This window comes from Musca autumnalis, unplaced genomic scaffold (genome assembly GCF_047663935.1).
Source record: "Musca autumnalis isolate F117 unplaced genomic scaffold, ASM4766393v1 scaffold_3, whole genome shotgun sequence".
NCBI lineage: Eukaryota > Metazoa > Arthropoda > Insecta > Diptera > Muscidae > Musca > Musca autumnalis.
The window spans coordinates 57081066-57108678 of NW_027411866.1; the positions used below are offsets into that span (position 1 = coordinate 57081066).

Here is a 27613-nt window from a genome sequence, read left to right on the forward strand (position 1 = left end):
ACAACATTTACTACTTTTTCAGGTTTTACCACTTTTAAAAGTAAAGGAACAGACCATATATATGATTTAATTCACAAATAAGGCAACACACGAAATGTATGTGTATTATATTTTGTTGGTGAGTTTTTTGGTGGCGGATTAACGTTTTTAACGAAATAAAGAGTATTTTATGGGAGTTTGAATAAAACACGTCCAGAACACTACTTGCACTATTTTTCCCCCGTTTTGTGGTAGAAATGCGTTGCCGTACTAAACTTGCACTCTTTAAACTAAAATGGAGCAGAATAACATTTTCTGCCATCAAAGACATTAATACAACTAAGACTAGACAAAATGCATGCAACAAACAAATGTTTACGAAACTTTGTATAGAAACATTACCCTTAACAGGTTGCAGTTAATTCAAAATCGCAACCAAGGAGGAACATTTCATGTAATGGTATCAGAAACAAAATTTATGAATTCAAGGATCTACTCAAGAATAATTCTATGTAATTTGGATCGGTAAATTCGGTTAAATACGTAAAAATGTATAAAAGAAAAAAATGTTAGGCGCAATATATAACATTATGTTAAATGCAAAAGCCATTCACTGAAGAATGATAGCAAAAAAATGTCTTATCTTGTTGAATTTATGTCTTTGCAATAATCATGGTACAAATAGACAGGTAGCCGCATCGGCAGTTGTTGGTAACATAAGGTGTCAAAATTTGACATTAATTCAATGCACTTGACATATTATGTTACCATCAGCTGGCATGATAATGCTACCTGTATTATTGTACCATGGCAATAATGTTTAAGGTAGGCCACATTTCTTGTTTTGGCCTAGTCTGTCAAAAGCAGGGTTGACATTTTTTACTGTTGTTGACATTAGGGTTGTATAGTTCATGAACGAACTAGTTCAATTGAACGATTCATTGAAAAGAGCGTATGAACTAGATCAGTCGATATAGTTCATTATAGTTCACTGAACTATAATCAGTCTGCGACCGTACGTCGTACGATCAACGAACGAACGATTCACAATCTAGTTCAACATGTCGTTTACAAATGCAAAGTGACGCCGTCGTCTGTTTTAAGTGATGCCTTCGTAATGTGATGAGTTTGTTTACGTTTTGGATCAAAGTACATGGAATAGCTGCTCGAAAATTAAGATTTCTACAGAAACATAGAGATATAACATATTCCAATATGTCGAATCCAATACCTATTGAAGTGCCTTGTTTTGGATAGAAAAAATAAAAAGAAGAAACGCACACAACGCTCAAAGCTTTTTCGAAATGACAATTTCCACACACCACATACGATTTTTTGCCAGCCACCTAAATGAAGGACGTTTTTTCTTAAATTAATACCAAGTTAATCTTTCTTTATGAATGGAATAAAACTATGTAAATATAATATTTTTGTTCTGGAGTAGTTAAATTACATTATTCAACTGTTTGTTTCTATTTGGTGTAGGTTTGCGTCTTCATCAAACGAACGATTAAGAGCCGGTGAACGATTCTGATCCGAATGATTGAACTGGATAGTGAACTATGAACTAGATTACTGAACTAGTTCGGTTAAAAGAGCTGAACTATTGAACTAGATCTTTCAAATGAACTAGATTGTACAACTCTAGTTGACATTATGCAATTGTTAAGGTAGATGTATCGGTGAATTGATCCAACAAAAAACTGCTTAACACTATTGGCCTGTTCCCGTACTTTATAAAGTGGTAAAAGTCGTAAAAGTTGCAAAAGTCGTAAACGATTTTCATATAAATTTTGTGTACGGGAACGCAGAATGTGTAAAAGTGGTAAAAATTGTAAAAACTTTTTAGTTCTGGAACAGAGCTTATATCTTAAAATTGAAAACAAGGACAAGAAATTTTATTCGCGTGGCTAAATAAAATTGTTGATTTTTTTAATATGCAGTAATACTTGCGAATGAACGATTTGTCAAGTATTGACATTTATTGAAATATATTCTAAAAGTACGGGAACGGAAATAATTGCAAATATTGTAAAATTTCTAGCTGAAATGATCAGCCAAACTTTTCAAGTAGAAGATAAGAGAATGGCATTTTTTGATTTCGCTGTCTTAAGGTTTGGGTACAAATTTTGCTATTTTAACGCTTATGCTTGGTTTACGTTTACGAAATCCACTCGATTTCAACTGTCAATTCCTTTGCGTATACGTCAAATAAAAACTCATCCGAAATCCATTGGATTTTATTTGACGTTTAAGCAATGAAATTGACAGTTGAAATCGAGTGGATTTCGTAAATGTAAACCAAGCATTAAGTTCAATTTACATATGCAAATTCAATGATTTCGTTTCACGAAATCCTAGAAACAAATGAAGTGTATTTACATCTGTTTTTTGCGTCATTTGCCTACGCACACAATCGAACATACACACGGATACAATAACACATACACACGCACACAATAATTTTAATTCCGAACAATAAGAATTTTACAACACTAATGTTTACCAAATAACTTGACTTAATTCAAAATTAAAAAAATATAAATTTTGCAAGTTTTTTAACCATTTATTTACACTTTTGTCACCGTTTGAGTATTTTTGTTTTTTTACAACCCAAACAAACAAAGACATCATAAAACAGTTGCATTTTTTGGTAGTTTATGACGAAAAAGGAGGGTTGCGTATAATAGTATGCTGTTTTCGTGCGTTGTTTAGAATAAATGACGCAGCTATCGTCATTTATTTTTGTATGGTAAATAATGCAAAATGTTGCGTGATTTAGCATATAAATGACGAAACAGCCCTAAAACCTGTTTTTCGTGCTAATGTAACTCTATTACTCTCTTTGGTACTTTTAAAATCAATAGTGAAGTTCTAAATTTCATATGCTTTTGTAAAACCGACTAAATATGCATATACATCTACCTTTATATAGTCCCGGTCCACACTAGCGTAAATAGATCTGTTCGATAACTTCGCAAGTAAAAAGTATTTGCAAGTTCTTGCAACTACTTGCAAGTACCTATCATTTCTCTTTTACTGAGCAAGTTTGTTATCGAACAGCATTTTGTACAAATTTGTAAAAACTTTTGAGCTATCGAACAGACCTAATTTCATAAAAAAAATTAAATGAAATTAGGTATTCTTAAATCGAATTCCCCACTACAGCAATTTTATGATTTTACTCTACTAAGGACGTCGATCTAGAGACGCATAATTTCATATCAAAATTTCAGTGAAATTACTGTAGTGTGGCCCGGGACATAGCTCCATGTCATTTGACGTTGTATTTTTCAGTGATTTTCATGCCTGGCCTATCTCTAATTTATTATTCCATGATTTTCTGCTATACAAATTTTGGCGAGTAGAAACTAGCAGCTTGTTTGCTGGCATCTGATTGGATGATACGTTGATTTTGACATTTCTTCTAGAGTTTTTGCAATTTTTGCCATTTTTCAGTTTCCGCACTATTTGGACACATTTGTATAGGAAAGTATTTTTTGATATTTCGCTCATTTGCTAATTTTACCATGAAAAGAGTACAGGAACACTATGAAAAATTAACATTGTAACAAAGTAATTTAATTTTTTTTACTTTGTTTACACATTTTGTTGTTAAATTTTTTTTGTGTGCTCTGTGCATTTTTTAAAAAAAATCAATTTTTAATTAAATTAGCGTGTATACGTTATTAAAAGTTTATTAAAATTATTAAATAACTTATTGTCTAAATATTGTGCTAATTGGTGAAGTGTTATTAATTACATTTGTGCTAATAAGCTGCTTTTTTGTGTTGAATTTGTCTAATTGGCTATTTCGTTTTGTGCATATATTCTGTTACATTAGCTTATTGTGTTGTTGTAACAGCTTGGTTATCATATCAAAACAGAGTTGCCAAAGATTGCTTTTTTTAATTAAAGGATTAAGAAATTCAGCTACAAAATCTCCAAAAAATTTTAACTTATTAGTAAACTGAAATATAGTTAACATGGTCTGTTCATACGAAATATGTAATATTCGTGATGATAGTGAAGTTTGTGTTACATGTTGGTTTTGTTTAGATCAATGGCATTGTAAGTGTGCTCGTATGAGAGTAATAGTTACTGACATAATTAAAGAAAATGATGGAATTCGTTGGTGCTGTCCCAATTGTAGAAAAATCTCTGCTGATTTTTACAATTTTGCAAAGAATCTACATTCCGAACTAGTTTCAATTAAAGGGGAACTTTCCATAATTTGTTCCCGTTTTGATAAAGTTTCAAATTTGTTTAGCAAATATCTGGATTTGGACGAATTTGCATCGTCACCATCGGTTATCGCGCAGAAACGCAAAAGGTCGACGAAAAAGAGTACAGGTAAAACTGTTTCTAGTCGTAAACCTAGTGTTTCTCGGGATACTGTAGTACAATCGGATCCAGTTAATATTTCTGATACAACTGAATCTGGTCGTGCTCAGTTATACGCCAATGTTGTGATGGATAAGCCTTTGGAAGTAAGAAAGCAGTTAAAGGAGGTTGTAGCATCTCCTGAGTTAATGAGTACTGGTGGTGCTAGTCTTGAAAAGACGTCACAATCTGCTCAAGGTATTCAGGAGTTGGCAACATCCTTGCCTGTTGTCTCTTCAAGGGGCTCATCTGCCAATGTAGGCCATAACCAACAACCTGTGCAAAGATCATTATCTATGCCTCCAGCTATGAAAATGGTATTTGCTTCAAGGTTACCTCCCGAAACGACGGCTGACGAAATTTATGATTATATAAGATCAAGTATTCAAGGAGATTACTTTCTTAAATGTTACAAGCTTCGTTCAGCATTTTCGGAAAGTAGATCTTCTTTCAGGATTGTTACTAATCAGTCAATATTTAATCAAATTATATCGAGAGAATTTTGGCCTGTAAATGCTTTTATAAAAGAATTTGTGGAAAGAAACGACAAGTTAGCACATTTGCCTCCGCGAACAGCTACAGTTTCAAAAAACTAAAAAATTCTATTTCTATATGCTATCAGAATGTAAGGGGTTTAAATACAAAATTAAGTCGCTTATATACTGATAGCTTCGGTTTTAATTATGATGTAATTGTTTTATCTGAAACTTGGTTAAAAAAAGCTGTATTAAATAGTGAAGTTTTATGTCCGAAATATCAAATATTCAGAAATGATCGTGTTGCTAAAAAAGGTGGTGGAGACCTTATTGCAGTTGACTCCTCTTATTCTACTAATTTAATTGAAATAAATAATATTCCTGATATTGAATTTTTAAGTATATCCATTGAACTAGGCAATTTTAAATTATTTATAACTTGTTCCTATATTCCTCCTTCTTCTCAACTTGACATATATAAAAAACATATATCCGCAATCAGTTCAATCGTTGGAAATATGAATTAAACCGATCGAATTTTGGTTCTGGGCGATTTTAATATGCCCTCTGTTAAATGGCTCTTATTACCAGATTCTGAAGCTCTAACACCACTAACATCCCGGGCGAATGCTAATCAAGATACATTCGAAATTGTTAGTCGATTTTGTGACCTCAATCTTCAATATACTGAATAGTTACGATAGAATCCTTGATTTAGCATTTGTAAATGTTACTCAATATTTTGAAATAATTAGAATTCCACCAATTTCTATTCCTGAAGATATTCATCATCCCTCATTATGTATAACCATGACCCATAATCATTCCTTTGGGGAAAATCAGTCCAAAGTGTTAAAAACTGTCCTTAATTATAAAAAAATAGATTTTCGGAAACTCAATTCTCTTATTTCTTCTGTTAACTGGACATCGGTATGTCTTTGCAGCAGTGATATTGATCTTGATATTAAAATTAACAAATTCTATGAGATCATAAATAAATTTATGCTTGAATGTATTCCAACTATTAAAGTCACAAATTCTTATAAATTTCCATGGATTACTCCTGAGTTATGTAGCATGCAACAAAAGATTTTTTCCCCTTACGAGGTCATGAATGAGCCTCGTACAACTCCTAGCACAGAATAAAGTGGCGGTGGCATGCTCATATACTCGGCCTTATAGCTCGTCGGTGGGATTGGGATCTTACCACAGTCTGTGGGAGATTTGCTACAGTAAACATTTTAATAGATTATTAAAGCGTGCATTTGTTTCTAGATGAGAAGATGGAAACATTTTTAATTCTTTAAAGCTTGATTTGCGTTGTGCTGATGAAGTTGCACAAACGACTGCCCACCCAACCATGTTACCGGGTGCCCACTGTACATTCCAAGGTAACCCATATTCCGTACCCCCTTACACCGACCCTTGGTCCCTTGTTAAGTCAAACAAAAGTAGATATTCAGTTCATTTTTGATTTAATGACTAAATTACAAAAAATAACATTTTTAACCTTATACGGTAAATATGGTGATTGTTCAAGATGATGTAGATTTTGAATTATAATCAGCCAAATTAAAAATAATCATCTTCCTAATTTTAAACATAATACAAAAATATATATAGAGCTAGGATTAACTAATATTCAATAGAAGAATATGTGTGTACGTTTCAGCACAGAATTCTAGAGGTGACTGTAAAACTGTAACAGCTGGTGCTTAAGCTAGGTCAATGACCTGGTAAAAATGTATCAACGACTTGGAACAAAAATAAATGGTGGAAAAGAACAAAAAGACTAGACAAAATAAGTTCCAAAGGGAGAACAAAAAAACAGCTATGTTTAGAGATTATGGGCGACCCAATTCTCAGAGCAAATTTGATAATAACACTAGGTATAACAGTTTCTGTTCGAATGCACTCTGGACTATGGCAATGAATTTCAAACTGTTGCCATCAACAGCATACCGCAGGTTGGTAATGCCTATAAAAATACAATGGCAGCATTCAAAAAGAAAATGTCAACCTTCTTTCAGGGAAAAGGATAATGCAAATAATTTCAACTTAACCAACAAAATAATTTAAGTTTTTTATATATATGTAGTTTGAACAAAATTAATAATTATTTTGGGGAACAATCAATCTCTCTCATAGAATAACGGTACTAGATTAGTGTCGGTAAAAGAAACCAAGTCTTTCCAAATTATTTGAGACCAAAACAAAGGAGAAGTAAATTGATTGTCCCGCAATAAAAAAATGAGTATTAAGAGAACAATATTAACTTACGTTATTCGGGCTCCCTCGATGAAAGGCCTTTCATTGGTAGATGCCTGGTGAATATAATGATGACGCTTTTTGAGGTTAGCTTGATATACGCACAAAAAATATACTTCAAGGCATATAATGTTTGAACTCTTATGGGTACTTTACACGATATGTATTTTACATATGGATTGTCACTTTGCGTATACATTTTGTATATAAAAAGTGACAACCCATATGTAAAATACATATCGTGTAAAGTACCCATTAATATTTTCTGGACAATTCTTACTTTTGTTCAAATACCACAATCGATTCTGCTTGTATATTTGCATTTGGATTATCGGAATTTATAGTATCGCTTGCTCTCTTCCTCTTCTTTCACTAAATGGAAGTTCTTTCGTACACACACACTACCTTAACTAGCCAGAAATTATAAAATAACAATTTAGCAATGATGAACTGTTGAGGATATTAATTTTTTCCCAGTAAAAATACGCCAGGTTTTCATCTTCCACTGCGGACACTTGACACTGCAAATTAAATCTGCTCCTTCAGAACACAACTTTAAGGGTGTTTTCCCGGTATGAATCGAGCTCCACGAAATTAGAATTACAAGTTGGGCGACCACACAGAAAACCACGACTGTACTGAATCATGCAGAATTATCTTGGCTGCGAGAACTCACTATCCAACTTGTTATTAGTGTTGCGAAGGGTATTGACTGATCTAATGACAAAACTGGAAATTATTACAATGAGAAATATACATTTGAGAGAGTCCAATTTACGATATTCACCTTGTCAACACAAAACCAATCCAAACAGCGGCCAAATAGGGTACATCAATGCTCATGCACATACACAAAGTATGCACATACAGAGGTTATCAAAAGGATTTGCAACAATCAAACTCTGTGTAATTTGTAATTGCAATTTGATCAGAATTTAGCACATCAAGATGAGTATGCACTCCAACGAAACGGCAGTCAAGTTGGCAGAAGCAAAACAAAAGAATTCAGCTTGGGAATCACTAGGAAATTATACTTTCTTTATAACATGTATATTCCCATGTATTTCAAACTCCACTTACACGTTTATCAATTAAGCTTGTTCATATGAAAAGGTGACGCTCATTAATTTCAAATAAAATCAATTATTATCTCGGTTTGTCAACAACAGAGCTTCAAACAGATGAACATTTATTCAAAAATTCAATGAACACAATGCACAAGACTTTCACTGTTAAATGACCAAGCAAAAATGAGGAAGATGGCCTCCTGACACCCTCTATTTCTATCCTCGGAAATATTCCAATGGCATAAAAATCAATATTCAATAAATAAGAGCACGAATTACAACGATCTCCAAAATGTCTACCAAAGAAAGAAACAAAACTATAACCAAGAACAATTAGGCTCAATTATCTATTTCCAACCAAATTCAGCTATCTAAAGCATATCTTATGGATGACTTTGGTAACATAAACTGCATTACCTTCAAATGTCTATGTATGCGTTGAAGCGAAAACGAACACAATTAAGGAAACGGAAATACATCACAAGCGCCTCTACAGTTATCAACTATAAAAAATTCCAAAAATAAACTTTTTCGTAAATATAAAAAGTCAGGTTCTTCAATTGACTACGCCAATTATTCTGTAGCTAGGTCTAAGTATACGCTAGAATCTCGTAGATCATATAATGAGTACCTTAACAAGATTAAAGAAAATTTTAAGTCCAATCCTAAGTCCTTCTATGACTTTGTTAATTTAAAAAGAAAAACACCTTCTAAGCCCTCTTTATTGAAATTCAATAATCAAGAATTTACTAAAAACACAGATATTGCTGAATGTTTTGCAGAATTTTTTGCTACAACTTATTCAAGTGCATCTTGCCAAATTAGAGGTACATATCCTTATAAATTATCTCAGATTGATGAAATTTACATGCCTTTCTTACAATACCAAGACGTTTCCAAAAGTCTGCGATGTTTGAAACCCATTAAAAGTCCAGGTCGCGATGGAATACCTAGTTTAATTCTGAAGCATTGTTCAGTTGCATTGTCAACCCCTTTAACTCTATTGTTTAACTATTCCCTTAAATTCGGTCATTTCCCCGCAATATGGAAAAAGTCTTATATTGTACCTTTACATAAGTCAGGCAGTCTGACTAATGTATCCAATTATAGAGGAATTGCAAAATTAAGTGCAATTCCAAAATTGTTCGAAAAATTAATTACTTCTGTAATTACCCATAAAATTCAACCCATGCTAAGTCCATATCAGCATGGTTTTCGTAGTGGTCTTTCAACCATAACAAACCTTATAGAATTCACATCGAATGTAATAAAAGGATTTGTTCGGCATAATCAAACTGACACAATATATACAGATTTCAGCAAAGCATTTGATAGGGTTAACCATTGGCTTTTGTTGTATAAATTAGATTATATGGGCTTTAATACTAATTTAGTAAGATGGATATCTTCTTATTTACAAAATAGATCACAAACAGTTTTGTTTGATGGATGTGTCTCAAAATCGATTGACGTGCCATCGGGTGTTCCGCAAGGAAGTCACCTCGGACCGGTTCTCTTTCTTTTATTTATAAATGACTTGCCAAACTCAATAATGCATTCTAGATTGCTAATGTACGCTGATGATGTCAAGCTATTCATTACTCATAAATCGGAAAAGCAAGCTGATCTTCTCCAGAGTGATTTAAATAGCCTTTTTCAATGGTGTAAAATCAACTGTATGGACTTAAACTTAAAAAAATGTTAACATATGTGTTTTTCCAGATCTTCTTCTTTAATAAGGCAATACAATATTAACGGTTCTCAATTATTAACTGTAGCATCATTTGTTGATCTTGTCCTTTTGATGGATCGAAAATTAAAATTTAATAATCATGTAATTTCTATTGTTAATAAAGCGCATGGAGTTTTAGGATTTATAAAAAGATGGGCCAAAGAATTTTCAGATACCTATATAACAAAACAACTATTTACGTCACTTGTAAGACCTATATTAGAATATGGTTCTGTTGTATGGGACCCTCAATACGCAATGTATTCTGATAAAATTGAATCAGTGCAGAAACAATTTTTGCTTTTTGCACTGAGAGGTTTACATTGGAATAACGATTTTGTCTTGCCTTCATACACAAGCAGGTTAAAATTAATTCGATTACCTACATTAAAAAGTAGACGCACAATGTTAAACACTATGATGGTGCATAAAATTTTAATGGGTAATATTCCCTCGGATTTCTTAATATCATCTATTAGAATAAATGTTCCTTGTAGAACAATTAGAAACTATCAACCCTTATTTAGAGATTTCCACCGCACGAATTACTCTATGGGAGATCCTATTAACAAAATGTGTGTAGATTTTAATTCCATGTATTGTAATGTAGACTTTGGCATGAGCCTTGACCTTATAAAATCTAACATAATTTTATTTTTAAATGAATAGTATATAAAAATGTATTAGTAAGTAACTAACTAGCTGATGAAGTAAATTCTGTAGCTGGTTTTCAATTTCCCTCTCATACCCAATCATGATGCGGATCATGGTGTGTACGCGATCCCTACGTAAAAGGGAGGTCGCCCTTTCGGTCGGCAGGGGTGGGAAAGTGAGGCGTGGGAACGTTCGAAAAAAAAAAAAATACGTCGTCTACCTTGTTTATTGTGCAGCGTGAAAAGTGTTGCAACTTTTGGTACATTTTTAGGCAAAAACAGGGTTGTATATCATGAGTACTGTGATTTCGATGTTGATTTCGCTGAAATCACGAAATGAGTGGTCTGTTCCTTTACTTTTAAAAATGGTAACAGTGGCAAAAAATGGTAAAAGTGGTGAACTGCTCCCATATAAATTGCGTGCTTTTTAAAGTAAAGGAACGCTTTGCAGGTTAAAAATGGTAATGCTAAGTTTGCATTTACGAAATCCACTCGATTTCAACTGTCAATTCCATAGCTCAAACGTCAAATGAAATCTCATCTGGATTTCATTTGACGTTTAACCTATGGATTTGACATTTGAAATCGAGTGGATTTCGTAAATGTAAACGAAGCATAAGAAATGGTAACCTCAGGTACGTAAAGGAACAGAGCATAGATGATTTCATTTTTGTACTCGAAATCATGATAAATTTTGTTTGATTTCGCGCGAAATACCTACGAAATCCCGAAACGAAGCCCAATGTAAACCAAGCAATACAAACATTTAAGCTGATACGACTACCTACTAGATATTCCTTTGTTTAATACGAGAAAGTCGATAGTCAATTTTCTTCATAACCAAAAGTCGAAGTCTTTTTTTGAACGTACTGAAATTCGATTTGTGTATCCCTAGTGGCTTCATTCCTAAAACTTAAAACTTCATAAACAATAAATAATATGTTTTGTGAATAGAAAAAATAATAAAATTAATAATTAGGTAATGAGACTGGGACACAGAGAGGTTAAACGATGTTTAGATTATCGACACTATTGGTGTTGCGTTGGTCATTATTGCTTCAAAGTCTTCTCATCGTAAATGCAAAATGTCCTGAAAAATGTATTTGTAATACAACGACATCCAAGAACTTCTTAAAGGTACGTTGTGATCTAAACAATGATGATAGTGTATGGAGTTGGACATGGCAAAATTTAACTTTTGAGGAAGACGCTCCCAATGTGGTAATATTGTTCGTATCTGTTCCTGTCTCCTGTTGGATATAAGGACGATGTTGAGAATTCCTTTTTTTCGTTTGTTTTAGAGATATGAGCAAAAATGGAATCACCACAATTGACAAAAATAGTTTCCGCAACTTGACAGAATTGAAACGATTAGACTTGTCGGGAAATATGTTGAAAACAATCGACAAAACAACATTTGGCGATGCTTTTGAAAGCTTGGAACGATTGCGTTTGGCAAATAATTCAATTGCTCACATATATCCTGGATCGTTTGATCATTTAAAAAACTTAAAAATATTGTAAGTACATCCATACTATTGTAAGTACATCCATACATAAATTCTGAAAAGAAAAATCGAAAGAAAATCGATTTTTGGGAGATTTTTGTCGGTCTATAGATCTATATAGATAGCTATCGTTTATAATCAAGTACAAATCCCATACTTATAATTTTATTCTGTTACTATTCAGAGACATATCGTTTAACCCACTGGCCTGTGACTGTGATTTAATGTGGCTTGTGAACTGGTCAAACACACGATTCGTAAAGTTACAACCAGCCCCTAGATGTGAGTCGGACGATTTTAAAGGCATTTATTTAAAGAAGTTGAAAGTGGGTGTGGATTTGTACTGTGAATCACCATTGCAACCCCTGTTGGAGTTCATACCGAAGCATAACCAAGTGATTATTAAGAGAAAATGTATTAATAATGATGAAATGTGTTATCGTTCATTTGTTTTATATTATAGGTGGTCTTTGAAGGAGACGAACTGATATTAAAGTGTAGAGCACCGCGAGTAGCTATTGGGGGACATCGGGAATCAGAGGACCTTCCCATTAAAGCACACGTATTTTGGGGTTGGTCTGATAAAATACACCATCAAAATTCTACTGAGGATATAGTGTACAGAGATCCGGCGAAAGTTTTTAACGACGTATTTCTGGAAAGTAAGCATACGACGGATTCGGGAATATTGAACTCAGTTCTGCGTGTGGCAAGTGTCAGAAAGAATCACACTGGAACATTTGATTGTACTCTTAGATCACAACAAGCCAACCTCTCGCATGCAATATCGGTAATAGTGATTGCCAAAAATACTTTATATTGTCCAGCGGTAGATGTTAAAAGCAACAAAGGAAATTATCATTGGCCTCAGACAGTGCGTGGACAGACTGTTGTACAGGATTGTGTTGAAGAATCCAATAGTGGACAAATGGCCTCATATCACTGTGATGATTCGGGAAATTGGATTGATCTGAATACGAGTGCCTGTTCATATGTTAGCCGAACAACAAGGCTTCTGGAGCAGTTTGCTAAAATGGATCTCAATTTAAATAAAGCCAACGTGCTTGAAATTGCAAGAAGCGTACACAATTTTACCCACACCTCCTCAAATTTACGGCGCATTCAAGACCCAATAGACCTTGAGTTCGTTGCCCGAACTTTGGTCAAATATCTTGATTTCATAAAATATCAAAAAGAATTAGCTTACTTACTGCTGGACATTGTGTCGCAGTTAATATCATTGCCTTCAAAAACATTTTACGAAGCACAACGCGAACATGAAAGTGGTCTTAAACTTCTTGGATGTGTGGAGGCGGCGTCCAGGCTGGTAGAATCTCACATACAAGACGATACGCATGTCCTAAAGGACGACATAATTTCATTGCCCCGAAGTTTTTATGTCGACTATTTTACAGTACGACCGGAGTCCTTTTCGGGAATATCATGTGTATCGATGGAGACACTCAGTTCATCATCTTCGTTTGAATGTAGCACTTCGAACGATTCATTTCCATCGTTTGAGAAATACATCGACGCTGCCATTGAAATACCAGTCAATTCTTTGTTTGACAATAGAACATCCATTAACCGAAATATAAAACTTATGGTGGCAGTCTTTCGAAACGCCAACTTGTTGCCTTATTTGTCAAGCGACGATAACAAAATACTGTCGTCTCCTATAATTGGTGCCAAAATCGTGAGTGATGATGAAGACAGTGACTTAAGTATAGAAGCCCTTACAGATATAGAGGATAAACATCAAATTGCAGTTATACTAAGAGTCCATCCATATCATAATGATAAAAGCAAACCAATACCAGCATGGTGGGACCCACAGGAAAAAAGGTGGACTCCAACGGTTTGTCAACAATTGTACCTTCATCGTGGCTTGCTCATGTTTTCTTGCAAACGATTGGGTTATTTTGGAATACTTCAAGATAAACAGTACTTAAATGACTTTAAGAGCGACGACGCAGGAGCAAGGTTTCGCTTCCTCCCTTATCCAATATATATTGGTACCTCTGTACTTTTCATATGCTTGACCATCAACATAGTAACATTTGTGGTGTTTGGTAGAGCGATTCGCATTAACCGCCAACAGCGTCACACTTTCATCAACACATGGGTGGCCTTGGCGTTGCTCTGCCTTGTGTTCTCTCTGGGAATATATCAGACAGAACGTCAGGACAATTGTCGTGTAATCGGAATACTGATCCACTACTTATCGTTGTGCATACTTTTGTGGCTGTGTGTAAGCTTAAGCACTATGTATAAACGTCTATCTAAACACCATCGTGTCATCGACTCTGATGTACCTAAAGATGCACGATTACGGAAGCCAATTATGGGTATTTATCTAGTTGGTTGGGGAATTGCTCTAATGATATGTGGCATAAGTGGAGCTGTGAACATTAATGAATACTCTGCTTATTCGTATTGCTTCCTTCATAATGCCTCTGCTATGAACGCTATTCTTGTTCCAGGGGGCATTCTGCTCATATTTCTTTCAATACTATTCCTGACTATATACTATCAACTAAATCATCGAAATTCCGTTGCTAATATGATGCAAAATCATCAGTTTTCGGACAATACACAGGCCACGGAAAATATCGATATGGATTGGCTCGATTCAACCGCCCCGGGAAATCAAACACGTCGTACCAATGCCACCACAAAGTCTCTTAACATTGATCAATACACAAGCCTAACTAGCAATACGGCAGCCAGCAGCATAGTAGATGATTTCGAAAGATCAAATTTGTCGCATCTAAGGGCACATTTAATATTCTTGATACTCTATATAACGTCCTGGCTTTCTGCTTTGGGATTTGTTATGTACTCCTCTGAAGCAGAACATGATTCGGGTCATATGTATTGTGTGATATTTAACATTTCATGCTGTGTTCTAGGCGTATTTACATTACTCTTCTTCACACTAACAAGGAATGACACTCGCCAGCAGTGGGCTCAGAATCCATGCTGTGGAAAATTGCCTAATGATGGCTATGATGCCAGCAACTACAACGAGGGTGTTGCACCCGTTGCAAATAGTGTGTTGGCGTACAAACCTTCATACGATGGCGGTAATAACTCGGGAGCTTCACGTTCTAATTCTCAGTGTTCAAAACATCGCACCGGCAGTATTCGCAATGGAAACATTGATGGTACAACTCAGCATCTATTGAGCGTATCAACGTCATCAGCACCACCGCCGCCTGCAACAATAATAAATAACCAACATATTGCGGGAATTGGCGTTATGTCACACGACATTCCCAGTGCCGAAATTTTCTACAACCCAAATCAAATAAATGTAGCTCGGAAGTTTTTTAAGAAGCAAAAACGATTAGCCAAGAGAAATAATTTCGAACTGCAACGACAGAAGGATCGCTGCGAATATGGCGGCGGAACAGGAGGACATGGTGCCGATACAATGAGTGATGGCTCATCGACAACTGGTAGTGCAAATATATATTCCAGACGACACAATGCAATGACATTGAAGTTGCTGAGCAGTGGAGTAGGCAAAGTAAACAATACCAATCTAAACTATAAACCGGACTATAATATGGGCTACAAGAACAGCAACTCTGTAAATCATCCATTGGCAAATTTTGAAGATGATGGCTTCTTTGTACCTGCTGGTTCAATTGGCAACCATAATGACAATTCTCTAAGGAAACGCGCTACAATTTTATCGATGAATATCTATACAAATGTCAACGAGACAATGGTACCACAGCACGAAGTCCACAAAGTCAAGCCGCGATCGCTTAAGCCGTTGGAGGAGCACCATGAGGAATTAGAGGAAATCGATAGCAGCTCACATGATGGTGAAAATGTTCCTCTCTATGAAAATACCAAACCGGCGAACCAAATCAAGCCTTTGTCAAATAATATATTTAATAATTCGTTTTCCAAGGTGCCAGCAACCTCGACACCGAATAAAATGCTTTTACCTACAAAAGCCGAAGACAATGTACAACATACGACTTCTCTGCTTTTGGATAATGAAGACAAGGAGGCCATGAACAGCTTAGGCCTGCCTTCGCCGTCTCCAAACACTGCTCTTCCCAATTTGAACGAAGTAACAAGTAGCGATGAAGAAGGCAATGCTTGTCAAGAACCGACGTTACAACGAGATGAAATCTATGTTTCAAATTCCTTGCAAATAACCAATAGAATCGATGTAGAAGACGATTTCGGTTCTGTACTCATACGTTGCAGTAATCAAGCAAAACACTCTAAATCCCTAAACAATTTGGATGTCATCTATGAAGGCGATGTCAAATCAAGGTGTAGCCTTAGTACCAACATTGATAAAAATGGCACTAATTATGCTTCCGAGAACATTTTGACACATACTTCCCTTAGTGCAGTAAATCCTTCGCGTTGTCCGTCATTCTGTGAATCTCACAATACAAGAGAGAAGAGTATGTCATCGATTTCTTTGTCTGTGTGTCAGCCAAAACCGCCACAAGAGTATGTAGCAGACAATGGCACATCGAACGAGAGGGAGGAGTCTAATGTCGTCGAACCTTTTCATATCGGTGGCATTGGTTCTTGCACCAGATCAGCCAGTCCAACAAATGAAAGTGATTTGAATTATCAGAACTCGGAAATAAGCATACGTAGCCATGGGCTGTATGCTCCGCAAGTGGACAATGACTTGACCTTAACGGATGATTTCCGCTATCAATCCTCAAATGCTAGTGAAACCGATATGGGCTGCTTAAATGACTTTGAGGACGAGTACATGGCTTTTGGTGCCACTAATTTTAACCACGAACACCACCTGGATGTCGATCATGAACTTGACCATCCGGACCAGGTTGATCCTATCAATACTTCTATTGATGAATTGTATGAAGCAATTAAACGTCGTTGTAGCCCCGAGGCTGAAAACCCAAGGTCTGTTGACAATGCCCATGAAAGTGAGTGTGACATTTCAACAAACTCAAAAAGTAACATTATTGATGGACTAGCCACAAATGCCAAAATAGATATAAACGAAGACTCGCAAAATACAATACCATTTTTGCCACCAGCCTTAGTGCCAGAGAATGCGACTGACAGCAGCCAGAGTAGTGTTATCTCTTATATAGATCCCAAAACGACAAGGAATGCTGCCAGCTGAAGTCGTCGCATTCACACCTCATAAACGTAGAAGTATTTGCATACATACAATATACTCATCCATTGTATCTCAACTTTTGAATTTATATATCAACATACATAAATAAGAATGAATGTATGTCCTATGTACTGAAGCCTAGCGGCAAGATAATTGCAAGTTTCGTAATTTTTAAGTGATTGTGCATTAGTTTAGTAAGTTTATTTATATTAGTATTATTATGTGCATATAATTATTTACATCACACTTTCTTTGTATAGTTGCAAGAAACACATACACACTATTTCCTCTCATCTTCATATTTCTTTTTATCCAAATCAAGATATGTCATCTTTTTATGCCTATTATTAAGATTGCATATAGAAAAAACAACGAACCATTTTTAAGATTGTTTTATATTTTTTAAGAAAATATGTATTTATAGTTGTAAGATTTTTATAATAAATGTAAAAATAGTTCACAAATTTAACATAATGCTAATCAAGAATGTGGAGCAGGCATAGAAAACAAAAAGAAAACACGCACACAAAATCAAAGTGTTGAGAATAGGTAAAAAACAGATATCTTCCTACTTCATAAGAGAGTGTACAACAGCATTTACGTTGATCGCTTTTAAGTCTGAATATGTTTGACCAGTTCCAACAAAAACGATGGGTTGACCTGTAATATAGGTCATCGATATGGCAGCTCCTACTTTGTCGTCAATGGTGTCAAACTTTGTCAGTACAATACCGTCAATAATGTGAGGATTTTCATCGGAGGAATAGTCAGCTAATGATTGATTGAATTTCACCAATTGGTCTACGGCTTCATTGCCGACCAATGCTTCACCAACAAAAAGCACAAGATCAGGGTCGTTTACTTTTATCAGCTTAGCCAAGGAGCGCATAAGTGGTTCGTTGTCCTGCATACGTCCCGCTGTATCAACTAGAACGACGTCAACGCGTGTGTCGCTGGCGAATTTGATAGCCTCCATTGCAATTCCAGCGGCATCCTTACCATAGCCTTTTTCGTAAAGTTGAACCATAGTGCGACCTCCATGCTTCTCCGCCGGATGTAGGGCATTCAAATGTCGTGTATGTGTTCTCAATTGTTCTACAGCGCCTGCACGGAAGGTATCACAAGCCGCAATCAAGACATTAAAATCGTTCTCTATTAACCAAAAACATATTTTTGCCAAATTGGTCGATTTGCCAACACCATTGACACCACAGAAAATAATAGTATAGGGTCGGTTGTTTCTCTTGGCCTCTAGCGCATCACGTATGATATCAACACGGCGCTTTGGTGATAAGATACGTACCAGGGATGTGCTCAAGGCCTCTTTAACCATTGTAGCAACCGAATCAAACGTACCAACCGATTTGCCTTCCAAACTTGTACACACAGAATCGCAGAGTTTGTATGCGATATCAGACGCAACGTTTTTCGATATAAGATGATCACGCATTTTTTCCAAAGCTGGTTGAAGATCTGCACGAGATAAAGTTTTTCCACCCACGAAGCCTTTGAAGTAAGATAACAATCCTGATTTCTTCTTATCCGATCTTGAATATTGCATGACCTCATTATCTTCAGTTTCTTCTTCGTCGTCGCTTTCTACTTCCAGGTCGCGAATGCTACCATGCATGGTGCCAACAATCTGCAATAAAAACATCATGGTAGAAATCTACTACGCGAACTGAGCATTCTGATAATACTTACATCGTTTTGTATATTTCTGTACTGTACATCTTCAGGTTGATCTTTAGAACGATCAAGAACCACCGCATCTTTTGAGTTTCCACCCAAGTCCCAGACCCTTGGTTTCTTTCCAGCCTTTTCTTTTTCTCCCTTGTTCTTATTCTCAGGAGGACTCTTCTTACCAGCCATTTTCCCCATCAATTTTTTACGGTTCTCCATAATTATGTCAGCATTTGAAACGCCCTTTTCCTCGACGACTGGTTTAGGGCTTTCCATAATATTTACTTGTTTTTTAGTTTGTTCTTTAGCTTTGTTTTCATTGGGATTTTCAATCAACGAAGCCACGGTTTTCTTTGACTTTAAGGACTCGTTGAATGAACGCATAGTTTTGGGGGCTTTGCTACTTTGTTTGGCTGAGTTCTCAGCAGCTGCCAAGGTGGCACGGAACTCTCGTTCGAATTCATATTTAACAGCAAACCTTTGAGCCGACGACAATTGATCTCCAAATTTGTCTTTGAAAGCTTGTTGCAGTTCAATTAGAAAGTTGTCAACGTAAGTCAACTTAATGATTTTCTGGTACACGACCGCAAATACCAATTCCAACTCATTGTCCAACTTGAATTGCAGAGCCAAGTTGTCTTCTTCAAAATATTTAGATTCTGTGCTGCGTTCCTTTACAATGAAATTTTGTATCCATGAATGACGAGTTTTAAATAGACTTTTTTCCAGAGAAATATACTTACTTCCAATATAACGCTACGTATGAGACTGTTTATGCATGGGGTCACATTTTCGCCAGTTGCATTGCAATTCCACAATACTATGCCACCTTTGCTAAAAATTACCACAAAATCTAACATGACACCAAAATATTCCCGCAAAACAAAAATAAATCTGTACACGTCACTAGCGAGTATTTGACAGTCGAACCACGAACCAAGTCACATAAGTACTATGGCGACTCGTCAAGTTGTTATTGTTTTTGGAAATTTTGTGTTTATCTTCAGTTTACAAAAGACACATTTTCTAGTAAGTTTACATTTACGAATTCCACTCGATTTCAACTGTCAATTCCATTGCTTAAACGTCAAATGAAATGAAATGGATTTCAGATTAGCTTTCATTCGACGTATACGCAAAGGAATTGTAAGTTGATTTCGTAAATGTAAACCAAGTATTAGTAGTATGTTTAAATCGGCTTTTATATAATACCTCGTTTGCACTTAACCGGATTTAATAAACCACTGGGTTTCAGATGTCAATTCCATAGCGCAAACGTCAAATAAATACCCATAAAGAAGGTTAACCCGGCGAAAAGTTCCAGTGCAAACGTCGTTTAGGCCGGCAAAAATTCTAATGCAAACGCAGTTTAAGATTTATATTGGGAGTGAGCGTGGTAGAAATACCAGACTACAATTGTTGGTAACATAATACATATGTCAAAATTTGTAAACAAGGCGAATAAAATTCAATTCGTATTGATATTTTAAATTTGAGTTTAAACTACATAGCGCCGAAATTTTTTTGCGAGATTTCGAAATCTGAACTCGAGTGGAAGGACAATATAAAAAACTCTTTGAATGATGGATCAAAATCAATTGTTGGTGGCTTAAAATGCATAGCAGAGGAATTAAACCCAATCACGACTAAAATTAATGGACAATTTTTATAATTTGTGTTAATATAATAAAGTTCTTAATATTGTTTTACACAAATAATAAATGCATTTTATTTATGCTTTGTTCCCGTACTTTTTAATAGTAAAACTCGTAAAAGAGAGAAAGAAAGAAATTTTGTTGTCACATAAAAGTTTTTTCAAAAAGTTCGGGAACGGAAAAATGGAAAATACGTCAAAAAAACTGGAACAAATGTCAAAGTCGGCGTATCAGCCAATCAGACGCCGGCAACCATGTTACTATTTTTTTACTCGCCCAAATTTGTCGTGTAAAAAGTTTTTAAAGAGAGCGTCATTCAGCGCCATTTTTGTTTAAAGAGAAGTGAACATTTTACAACTTTTTTGTGTACGGGAACGCTTTTTCGAGTAAAATGTGTAAAAGTCGTAAAAATTGTAAAAACTTTTTAGTTCTGGAACACAGCTTTATTCTCCCTCTCAGCAAAAAAAAAAAATTGGAAGTTGTGCAATTGGAGTTATGATGTCACAACATCTTTCGATGTAGTCCAACAGAGTTAGTCCCGGTCCACACTAGAGTGAATTTCATTAAAAAATTTCATAAAATTAGGTGTTCTTAGGTTGAATTTCCCACTACAGCAATTTCATGATTTTTCTCTTCTATTGAACTCGATCTATAGACGCATAATTTCATGTCAAAATTTCAATGAAATTACTCTAGTGTGGCCCGGGACTTATGAAAAATGCACTCCGTTCTATACATTTTATAAGCAGTTGCTTTAGTCCCTGTTTATACAGGGAAAGTTGATGGGAAAGAAAATTGAGTTTATGGGCGAGGGAGTAGAGAGGAATAAGAGGGGGTACACACACCTCTGTACTGGCAAATTCTGTTTTGTTTCGTATTTCTTCGTATACAACCTGAAGTTGGCTGCAGATTTGTTTTTGCATTTTCTTTCATTTTATTTTCTCTGTCGAGAAACAAACAAAACTGAAGACAATTGGAAAAAAACCATTTGGAGGAAAAACTATTTTTTTAAGCAAAAACAATTCGAAATAAGTGGAAATATCAATATTAAAATGCAATTCAAGGGTTCCTTTGTTTATCACACACGCCCATTTTTACTTTTCATTACAATTTTGCCTTGGCTTTGTTTTTAAACGGCGCAATGAGAAAATAAGTGTGAAGAAGAATAAGAAAAATTATAAAATTGACACAAACATGATTTCCGTGTCTAAACAACAAGGAAATTTTAAAAGAAATTGAGAAGAAAAATTTTCTTTCCAGTTTGAATGTGTAAACACGGTCTTATGCTTGGTTTACATTCGGCGTCGTTTCGTGATTTCGAAGGCGTTTCGTGATTTCGCGCGGAATCAAGCAAAATTTATCATGATTTCGCATACAAAAATGAAATCATCTCACTTCGTGATTTCAGCGAAATCAACATCGAAATCACAGTACACATGATATACAACCTTGCTTTTGCCTAGAAAAGTACCAAAAGTTGCAACACTTTTCACGTATCACAATAAAGAAGGTAGATGTGCGAATTGCTGCAACAAAAAATATTATACCCCGGTTACACTATTGAAGGTTAACCCACTGGGTTTAATAGATCCAGTGGGTTAATCTTTGCTGGTTACACTTAGCTTTTCGAGGATATAAACTGTCAGCTGATGTTTGTTTACGTATACATACAAAATAACTAATAAAGTCGTGTTTTACACTTTTGCAATTTCTCGTATGAGATATCGTCCCCTCTTTGCTCATATTGGTATATCTTACACACAGGGATACATTTTTGTATCATGGTATCAAGCGTACTTTTTGTTAAAAATGTGTCTAATGTAAAAAAATAAATAATTTTATGATTTTCAAATAACTTTAGATTTATTAACTCCATAAAATCTCATGCAACCAATCGTAAACGTGTAAAACACGACAAACTCTGTTACAAAAACAGTTGCAACTTTTGGTACTTTTTGAGTAGAGTTGGATTTTTTTGCACAAATACCGAATACAACACTGTATTTTTGGTGGATTTGTGCCGGATTTAAAATAAACCCAGTCGTGAGAGGATTTAATTTTTGTATGGCAAATCTGGTCAGATTTGACCAGATTAAGCAATAAATCCTCATAAAGTGGGTTAACCCGGCAAAAAACTGTAGTGTAACCGCACTATTAGTATCAAAATTTGTAAACAAAGTGAAAAATATTAAATTTCTTTGTTACAATGCTATTTTTCATAGTGTTCCCGATTTTTTTTAATGGTAATGTTATAAAATAGAGCGAATTGTCAAAAATTGCTTCCCCATACACATTTCTTAAAAAATACGGGAACGGAAAAATGACGGAAATTGCAAAAACTCCAGCAGAAATGTCAAAATCAACGTATCAGCTATAATAGCTCATTTAGATTAGCCATAAATCCTCGACTGGATTTAATAAATCCAGTACAAATCTCATTGCATTTAGATATACATTTTGAAGGATTTAAATGGCAGTCAGCTGATTTTTGTTCATAGCACAATTACCAAGGTAGATGCATCAGCCCATCTGAACGAATTTGAAACGTCAAACGAATTTTTTAAATTGAATTTAAATTGAAAATTTATTCTTTTATACTGAAAATGTTAGCACATTAAGCTACTAATGCTAACTAAAGAGCAAATAAAGAATTATTTTATCGCAGTTTGCCCATATAAAATAAATAAGCGAATTATTTTATCGTTTAGACATCATAAATATTAGTCTTGGTTGATTAAAATCAACTTTGTACATCAAAACAAATTTAATTTTTCCGGCTTGTTTACAAATTTTTACATTTTAAATTATTTTTAGTGTAGCAATTCACCGATGCATCTACCTTGTTTCTTGTGCCAGCCTGCAACTTTTTGTATTTTCTAGCAACATGTTGCAAAAAACAGAGTTGTATACGAGGATTTATGCCAGATTTAAATCAAATCCACTCAATAGGAGGATTTATTTTTGTATGGGAAATCTGGTAGATTTTGGCTGGATTTAGCAAATAAAACCTGATAATGGGCTAAATCCGGCTAATGGTGTCATATCTAAATGGCATATAATATTAGATACCAAAGAACATATGAACATGCTTGCTGCTAGTTTCTACTAGGCCAAAATTGTATGACAGAAAACAGGAGAAGATGGTGTTATTCGGCGCTATTTTTGTTTAAAGAGAAGTGCAAGTCTTGCTAGATTTCGGAGTACGGGAACGCATTTTTAGCACTAAACGGGAAAACTACTGCAAGTACTAATATTTTGCAGGTTCTGAGCACAACTTTTATCTATCAAAATTTATTATTATGATGTCTCAACGATAAAATATTTTTTAACTTTTTCATTTGTTAGTACTTTACATAATTAATACGATATATAGATAATTTTACGATAATGTTCGAAATAAAGTTGTAAAGTTCTATATTGTCGTATATTTTTGATGATTAATTCAATTTACAATAACTTGTTTTGAAAATTCATGTTCGATCAGCTGCGCATATGCATCTACCTTGATCAGTCTGATATGTTTGAAATCAACAAAAAAATAAGTGTAAACACCGGGGTGTATTTCAGGATTTCGTGAAATCCAGTTGATTTTGGAGCGCAAGTATAAACTTGGCATTAGAGATCCTTACAAAACAAAAACACTTGGTTGATCCTTACCCGTCGATGCCGACATAATTTCTTCAAAAGAGTGTGAATATATTTCAAAGAATAATGCTTGGTTAACATTTACGAAATCCACTCGATTTCAACTGTCAATTCCATTGATTAAACGTCAAACGCAATCCTATGGATTTCAGATGAGTTTTCATTTGACGTATGCGCAAAGGAATTGACAGCTGAAATCGAGTGGATTTCATAATGTAAACCAAGCATAATAAAGAAATAAAAAAACTACAAACTAATGCTTGGTTTACATTTGCGAAATCCACTCGATTTCAACTGTCAATTCCATTGATTAAACGTCAAACGAAATCCAATGGATTTCAGATGAGTTTTCATTTGACGTATACGCAATGGAATTGAAAGTTGAAATCGAGTGGATTTCGTAATGTAAATCAAGCATAAAGCTTTGTTCCTTTACTTTTTAATGGTAAGAGTGGTAAAAGAGAAACGTGTCAAAATTGCTCTCTCATGAACATTTTTACCAGAAAAGTAAAGGAACGGAAAAATGGTAGATCTGGCAGTAATGTCAAAAAGAAACATAAAAAACAATTTTCGTCTTTCAATTCACAGTTTTTAATTTAGTTTTGTCAGCGTTTAACTTTTCCTTCTGTTTTTCGTCCATTTTCTTCTTCATTGTGAAATAATCGTCAAACAAAAGTCGAAAAATCAGTTCTGCCATTTTTTACCTGCACAAATTTTGCTGGTAGCCTGTGGTAGAAGAGAAAGCCATTGTCGCTCTCTCTCCCCCCTAACTCTCTTAAAAATTGCTTCCAGTTTTGCCACTTTTCGGGGTAAAGGAACGCTTTGCAGGTTAAAAATCACACACGTCCATTTTTACTTTTCATTACAATTTTGCCTTGGCTTTGTTTTTAAACGGCGCAATGAGAAAATAAGTGTGAAGAAGAATAAGAAAAATTATAAAATTGACACAAACATGATTTCCGTGTCTAAACAACAAGGAAATTTTAAAAGAAATTGAGAAGAAAAATTTTCTTTCCAGTTTGAATGTGTAAACACGGTCTTAGAGATCCTTACAAAACAAAAACACTTGGTTGATCCTTACCCGTCGATGCCGACATAATTTCTTCAAAAGAGTGTGAATATATTTCAAAGAATAATGCTTGGTTTACATTTACGAAATCCACTCGATTTCAACAGTCAATTCCATTGATTAAACGTCAAACGCAATCCAATGGATTTCAGATGAGTTTTCATTTGACGTATGCGCAAAGGAATTGACAGCTGAAATCGAGTGGATTTCATAATGTAAACCAAGCATAATAAAGAAATAAAAAAACTACAAACTAATGCTTGGTTTACATTTGCGAAATCCACTCGATTTCAACTATCAATTCCATTGATTAAACGTCAAACGAAATCCAATGGATTTCAGATGAGTTTTCATTTGACGTATACGCAATGGAATTGAAAGTTGAAATCGAGTGGATTTCGTAATGTAAATCAAGCATAAAGCTTTGTTCCTTTACTTTTTAATGGTAAGAGTGGTAAAAGAGAAACGTGTCAAAATTGCTCTCTCATGAACATTTTTACCAGAAAAGTAAAGGAACGGAAAAATGGTAGATCTGGCAGTAATGTCAAAAAGAAACATAAAAAACAATTTTCGTCTTTCAATTCACAGTTTTTAATTTAGTTTTGTCAGCGTTTAACTTTTCCTTCTGTTTTTCGTCCATTTTCTTCTTCATTGTGAAATAATCGTCAAACAAAAGTCGAAAAATCAGTTCTGCCATTTTTTACCTGCACAAATTTTGCTGGTAGCCTGTGGTAGAAGAGAAAGCCATTGTCGCTCTCTCTCCCCCCTAACTCTCTTAAAAATTGCTTCCAGTTTTGCCACTTTTCGGGGTAAAGGAACGCTTTGCAGGTTAAAAATCACACACGTCCATTTTTACTTTTCATTACAATTTTGCCTTGGCTTTGTTTTTAAACGGCGCAATGAGAAAATAAGTGTGAAGAAGAATAAGAAAAATTATAAAATTGACACAAACATGATTTCCGTGTCTAAACAACAAGGAAATTTTAAAAGAAATTGAGAAGAAAAATTTTCTTTCCAGTTTGAATGTGTAAACACGGTCTTAGAGATCCTTACAAAACAAAAACACTTGGTTGATCCTTACCCGTCGATGCCGACATAATTTCTTCAAAAGAGTGTGAATATATTTCAAAGAATAATGCTTGGTTTACATTTACGAAATCCACTCGATTTCAACTGTCAATTCCATTGATTAAACGTCAAACGCAATCCTATGGATTTCAGATGAGTTTTCATTTGACGTATGCGCAAAGGAATTGACAGCTGAAATCGAGTGGATTTCATAATGTAAACCAAGCATAATAAAGAAATAAAAAAACTACAAACTAATGCTTGGTTTACATTTGCGAAATCCACTCGATTTCAACTGTCAATTCCATTGATTAAACGTCAAACGAAATCCAATGGATTTCAGATGAGTTTTCATTTGACGTATACGCAATGGAATTGAAAGTTGAAATCGAGTGGATTTCGTAATGTAAATCAAGCATAAAGCTTTGTTCCTTTACTTTTTAATGGTAAGAGTGGTAAAAGAGAAACGTGTCAAAATTGCTCTCTCATGAACATTTTTACCAGAAAAGTAAAGGAACGGAAAAATGGTAGATCTGGCAGTAATGTCAAAAAGAAACATAAAAAACAATTTTCGTCTTTCAATTCACAGTTTTTAATTTAGTTTTGTCAGCGTTTAACTTTTCCTTCTGTTTTTCGTCCATTTTCTTCTTCATTGTGAAATAATCTTCAAACAAAAGTCGAAAAATCAGTTCTGCCATTTTTTACCTGCACAAATTTTGCTGGTAGCCTGTGGTAGAAGAGAAAGCCATTGTCGCTCTCTCTCCCCCTAACTCTCTTAAAAATTGCTTCCAGTTTTGCCACATTTCGGGGTAAAGGAACGCTTTGCAGGTTAAAAATGGTAACAAATGGTAACCTCAGGTAAGTGAAGGAACACAGCTTAAAAGTGATAACATTTTTGTGGTAATTTACGAGACGGAAATGTTTAATGGACCCAGCAAAATTTTATGGAAGTGGTTCCATGAGATGCCATGATTTCACTGGATCTTTTGCATTGGTTCAAATGAAGTCGTGAAAGATCCGATCTTTTCATCAGCATTTGAAACCATTCGAAGGAAGTCGTGAAAAATCCGATCGTTTCATCAGCATTTGAAGCAATTCAAAGGAAGTCGTGGTAGATCCGATCTTTTCCTTAGCATTTGAACCCATTTCATCGATCCAATAGAGATGAATTTTGTTTTTTTTTTTATTTTTACACATGTATATATTCTTTTAAGCTGAAAACAGATACAACGTTTGATTAAAGTTTTGTGTCGTTTTGGCCGTTTTTACACTGTTGGGCATGATGCCGAA

General features: G+C 34.9%; 3 protein-coding genes across 3 annotated transcripts in view; 2 read left to right on the top strand and 1 right to left on the bottom strand.

The window, feature by feature from the left end:
- The first annotated feature begins 4027 nt into the window (after nucleotides 1-4027).
- The window catches only part of IntS2 (integrator complex subunit 2), a 186632-nt gene continuing 163046 nt past the window's right edge, over nucleotides 4028-27613 (top strand). The window contains exon 1 of the mRNA XM_073978852.1: nucleotides 4028-4050. Within this exon, the coding sequence (XP_073834953.1) occupies nucleotides 4043-4050 (8 nt within the window). The 5' untranslated portion in view covers nucleotides 4028-4042. The remainder of the gene's footprint in view (nucleotides 4051-27613) is intronic.
- Nucleotides 11297-17667, top strand: Remo (Remoulade). The gene is made up of 4 exons (XM_073978851.1): nucleotides 11297-11787; nucleotides 11860-12078; nucleotides 12251-12461; nucleotides 12530-17667. Exons 1-4 carry the CDS (start codon nucleotides 11570-11572, stop codon nucleotides 17204-17206), a joined length of 5325 nt encoding a protein of 1774 aa, XP_073834952.1. The 5' UTR covers nucleotides 11297-11569; the 3' UTR covers nucleotides 17207-17667.
- On the bottom strand, nucleotides 17583-19884 carry SrpRalpha (signal recognition particle receptor alpha). Its single transcript, XM_073978855.1, has 3 exons — nucleotides 19630-19884; nucleotides 18908-19558; nucleotides 17583-18845 (listed from the first exon to the last, which is right to left on the bottom strand). Exons 1-3 carry the CDS (start codon nucleotides 19744-19746, stop codon nucleotides 17772-17774), a joined length of 1842 nt encoding a protein of 613 aa, XP_073834956.1. The 5' UTR covers nucleotides 19747-19884; the 3' UTR covers nucleotides 17583-17771.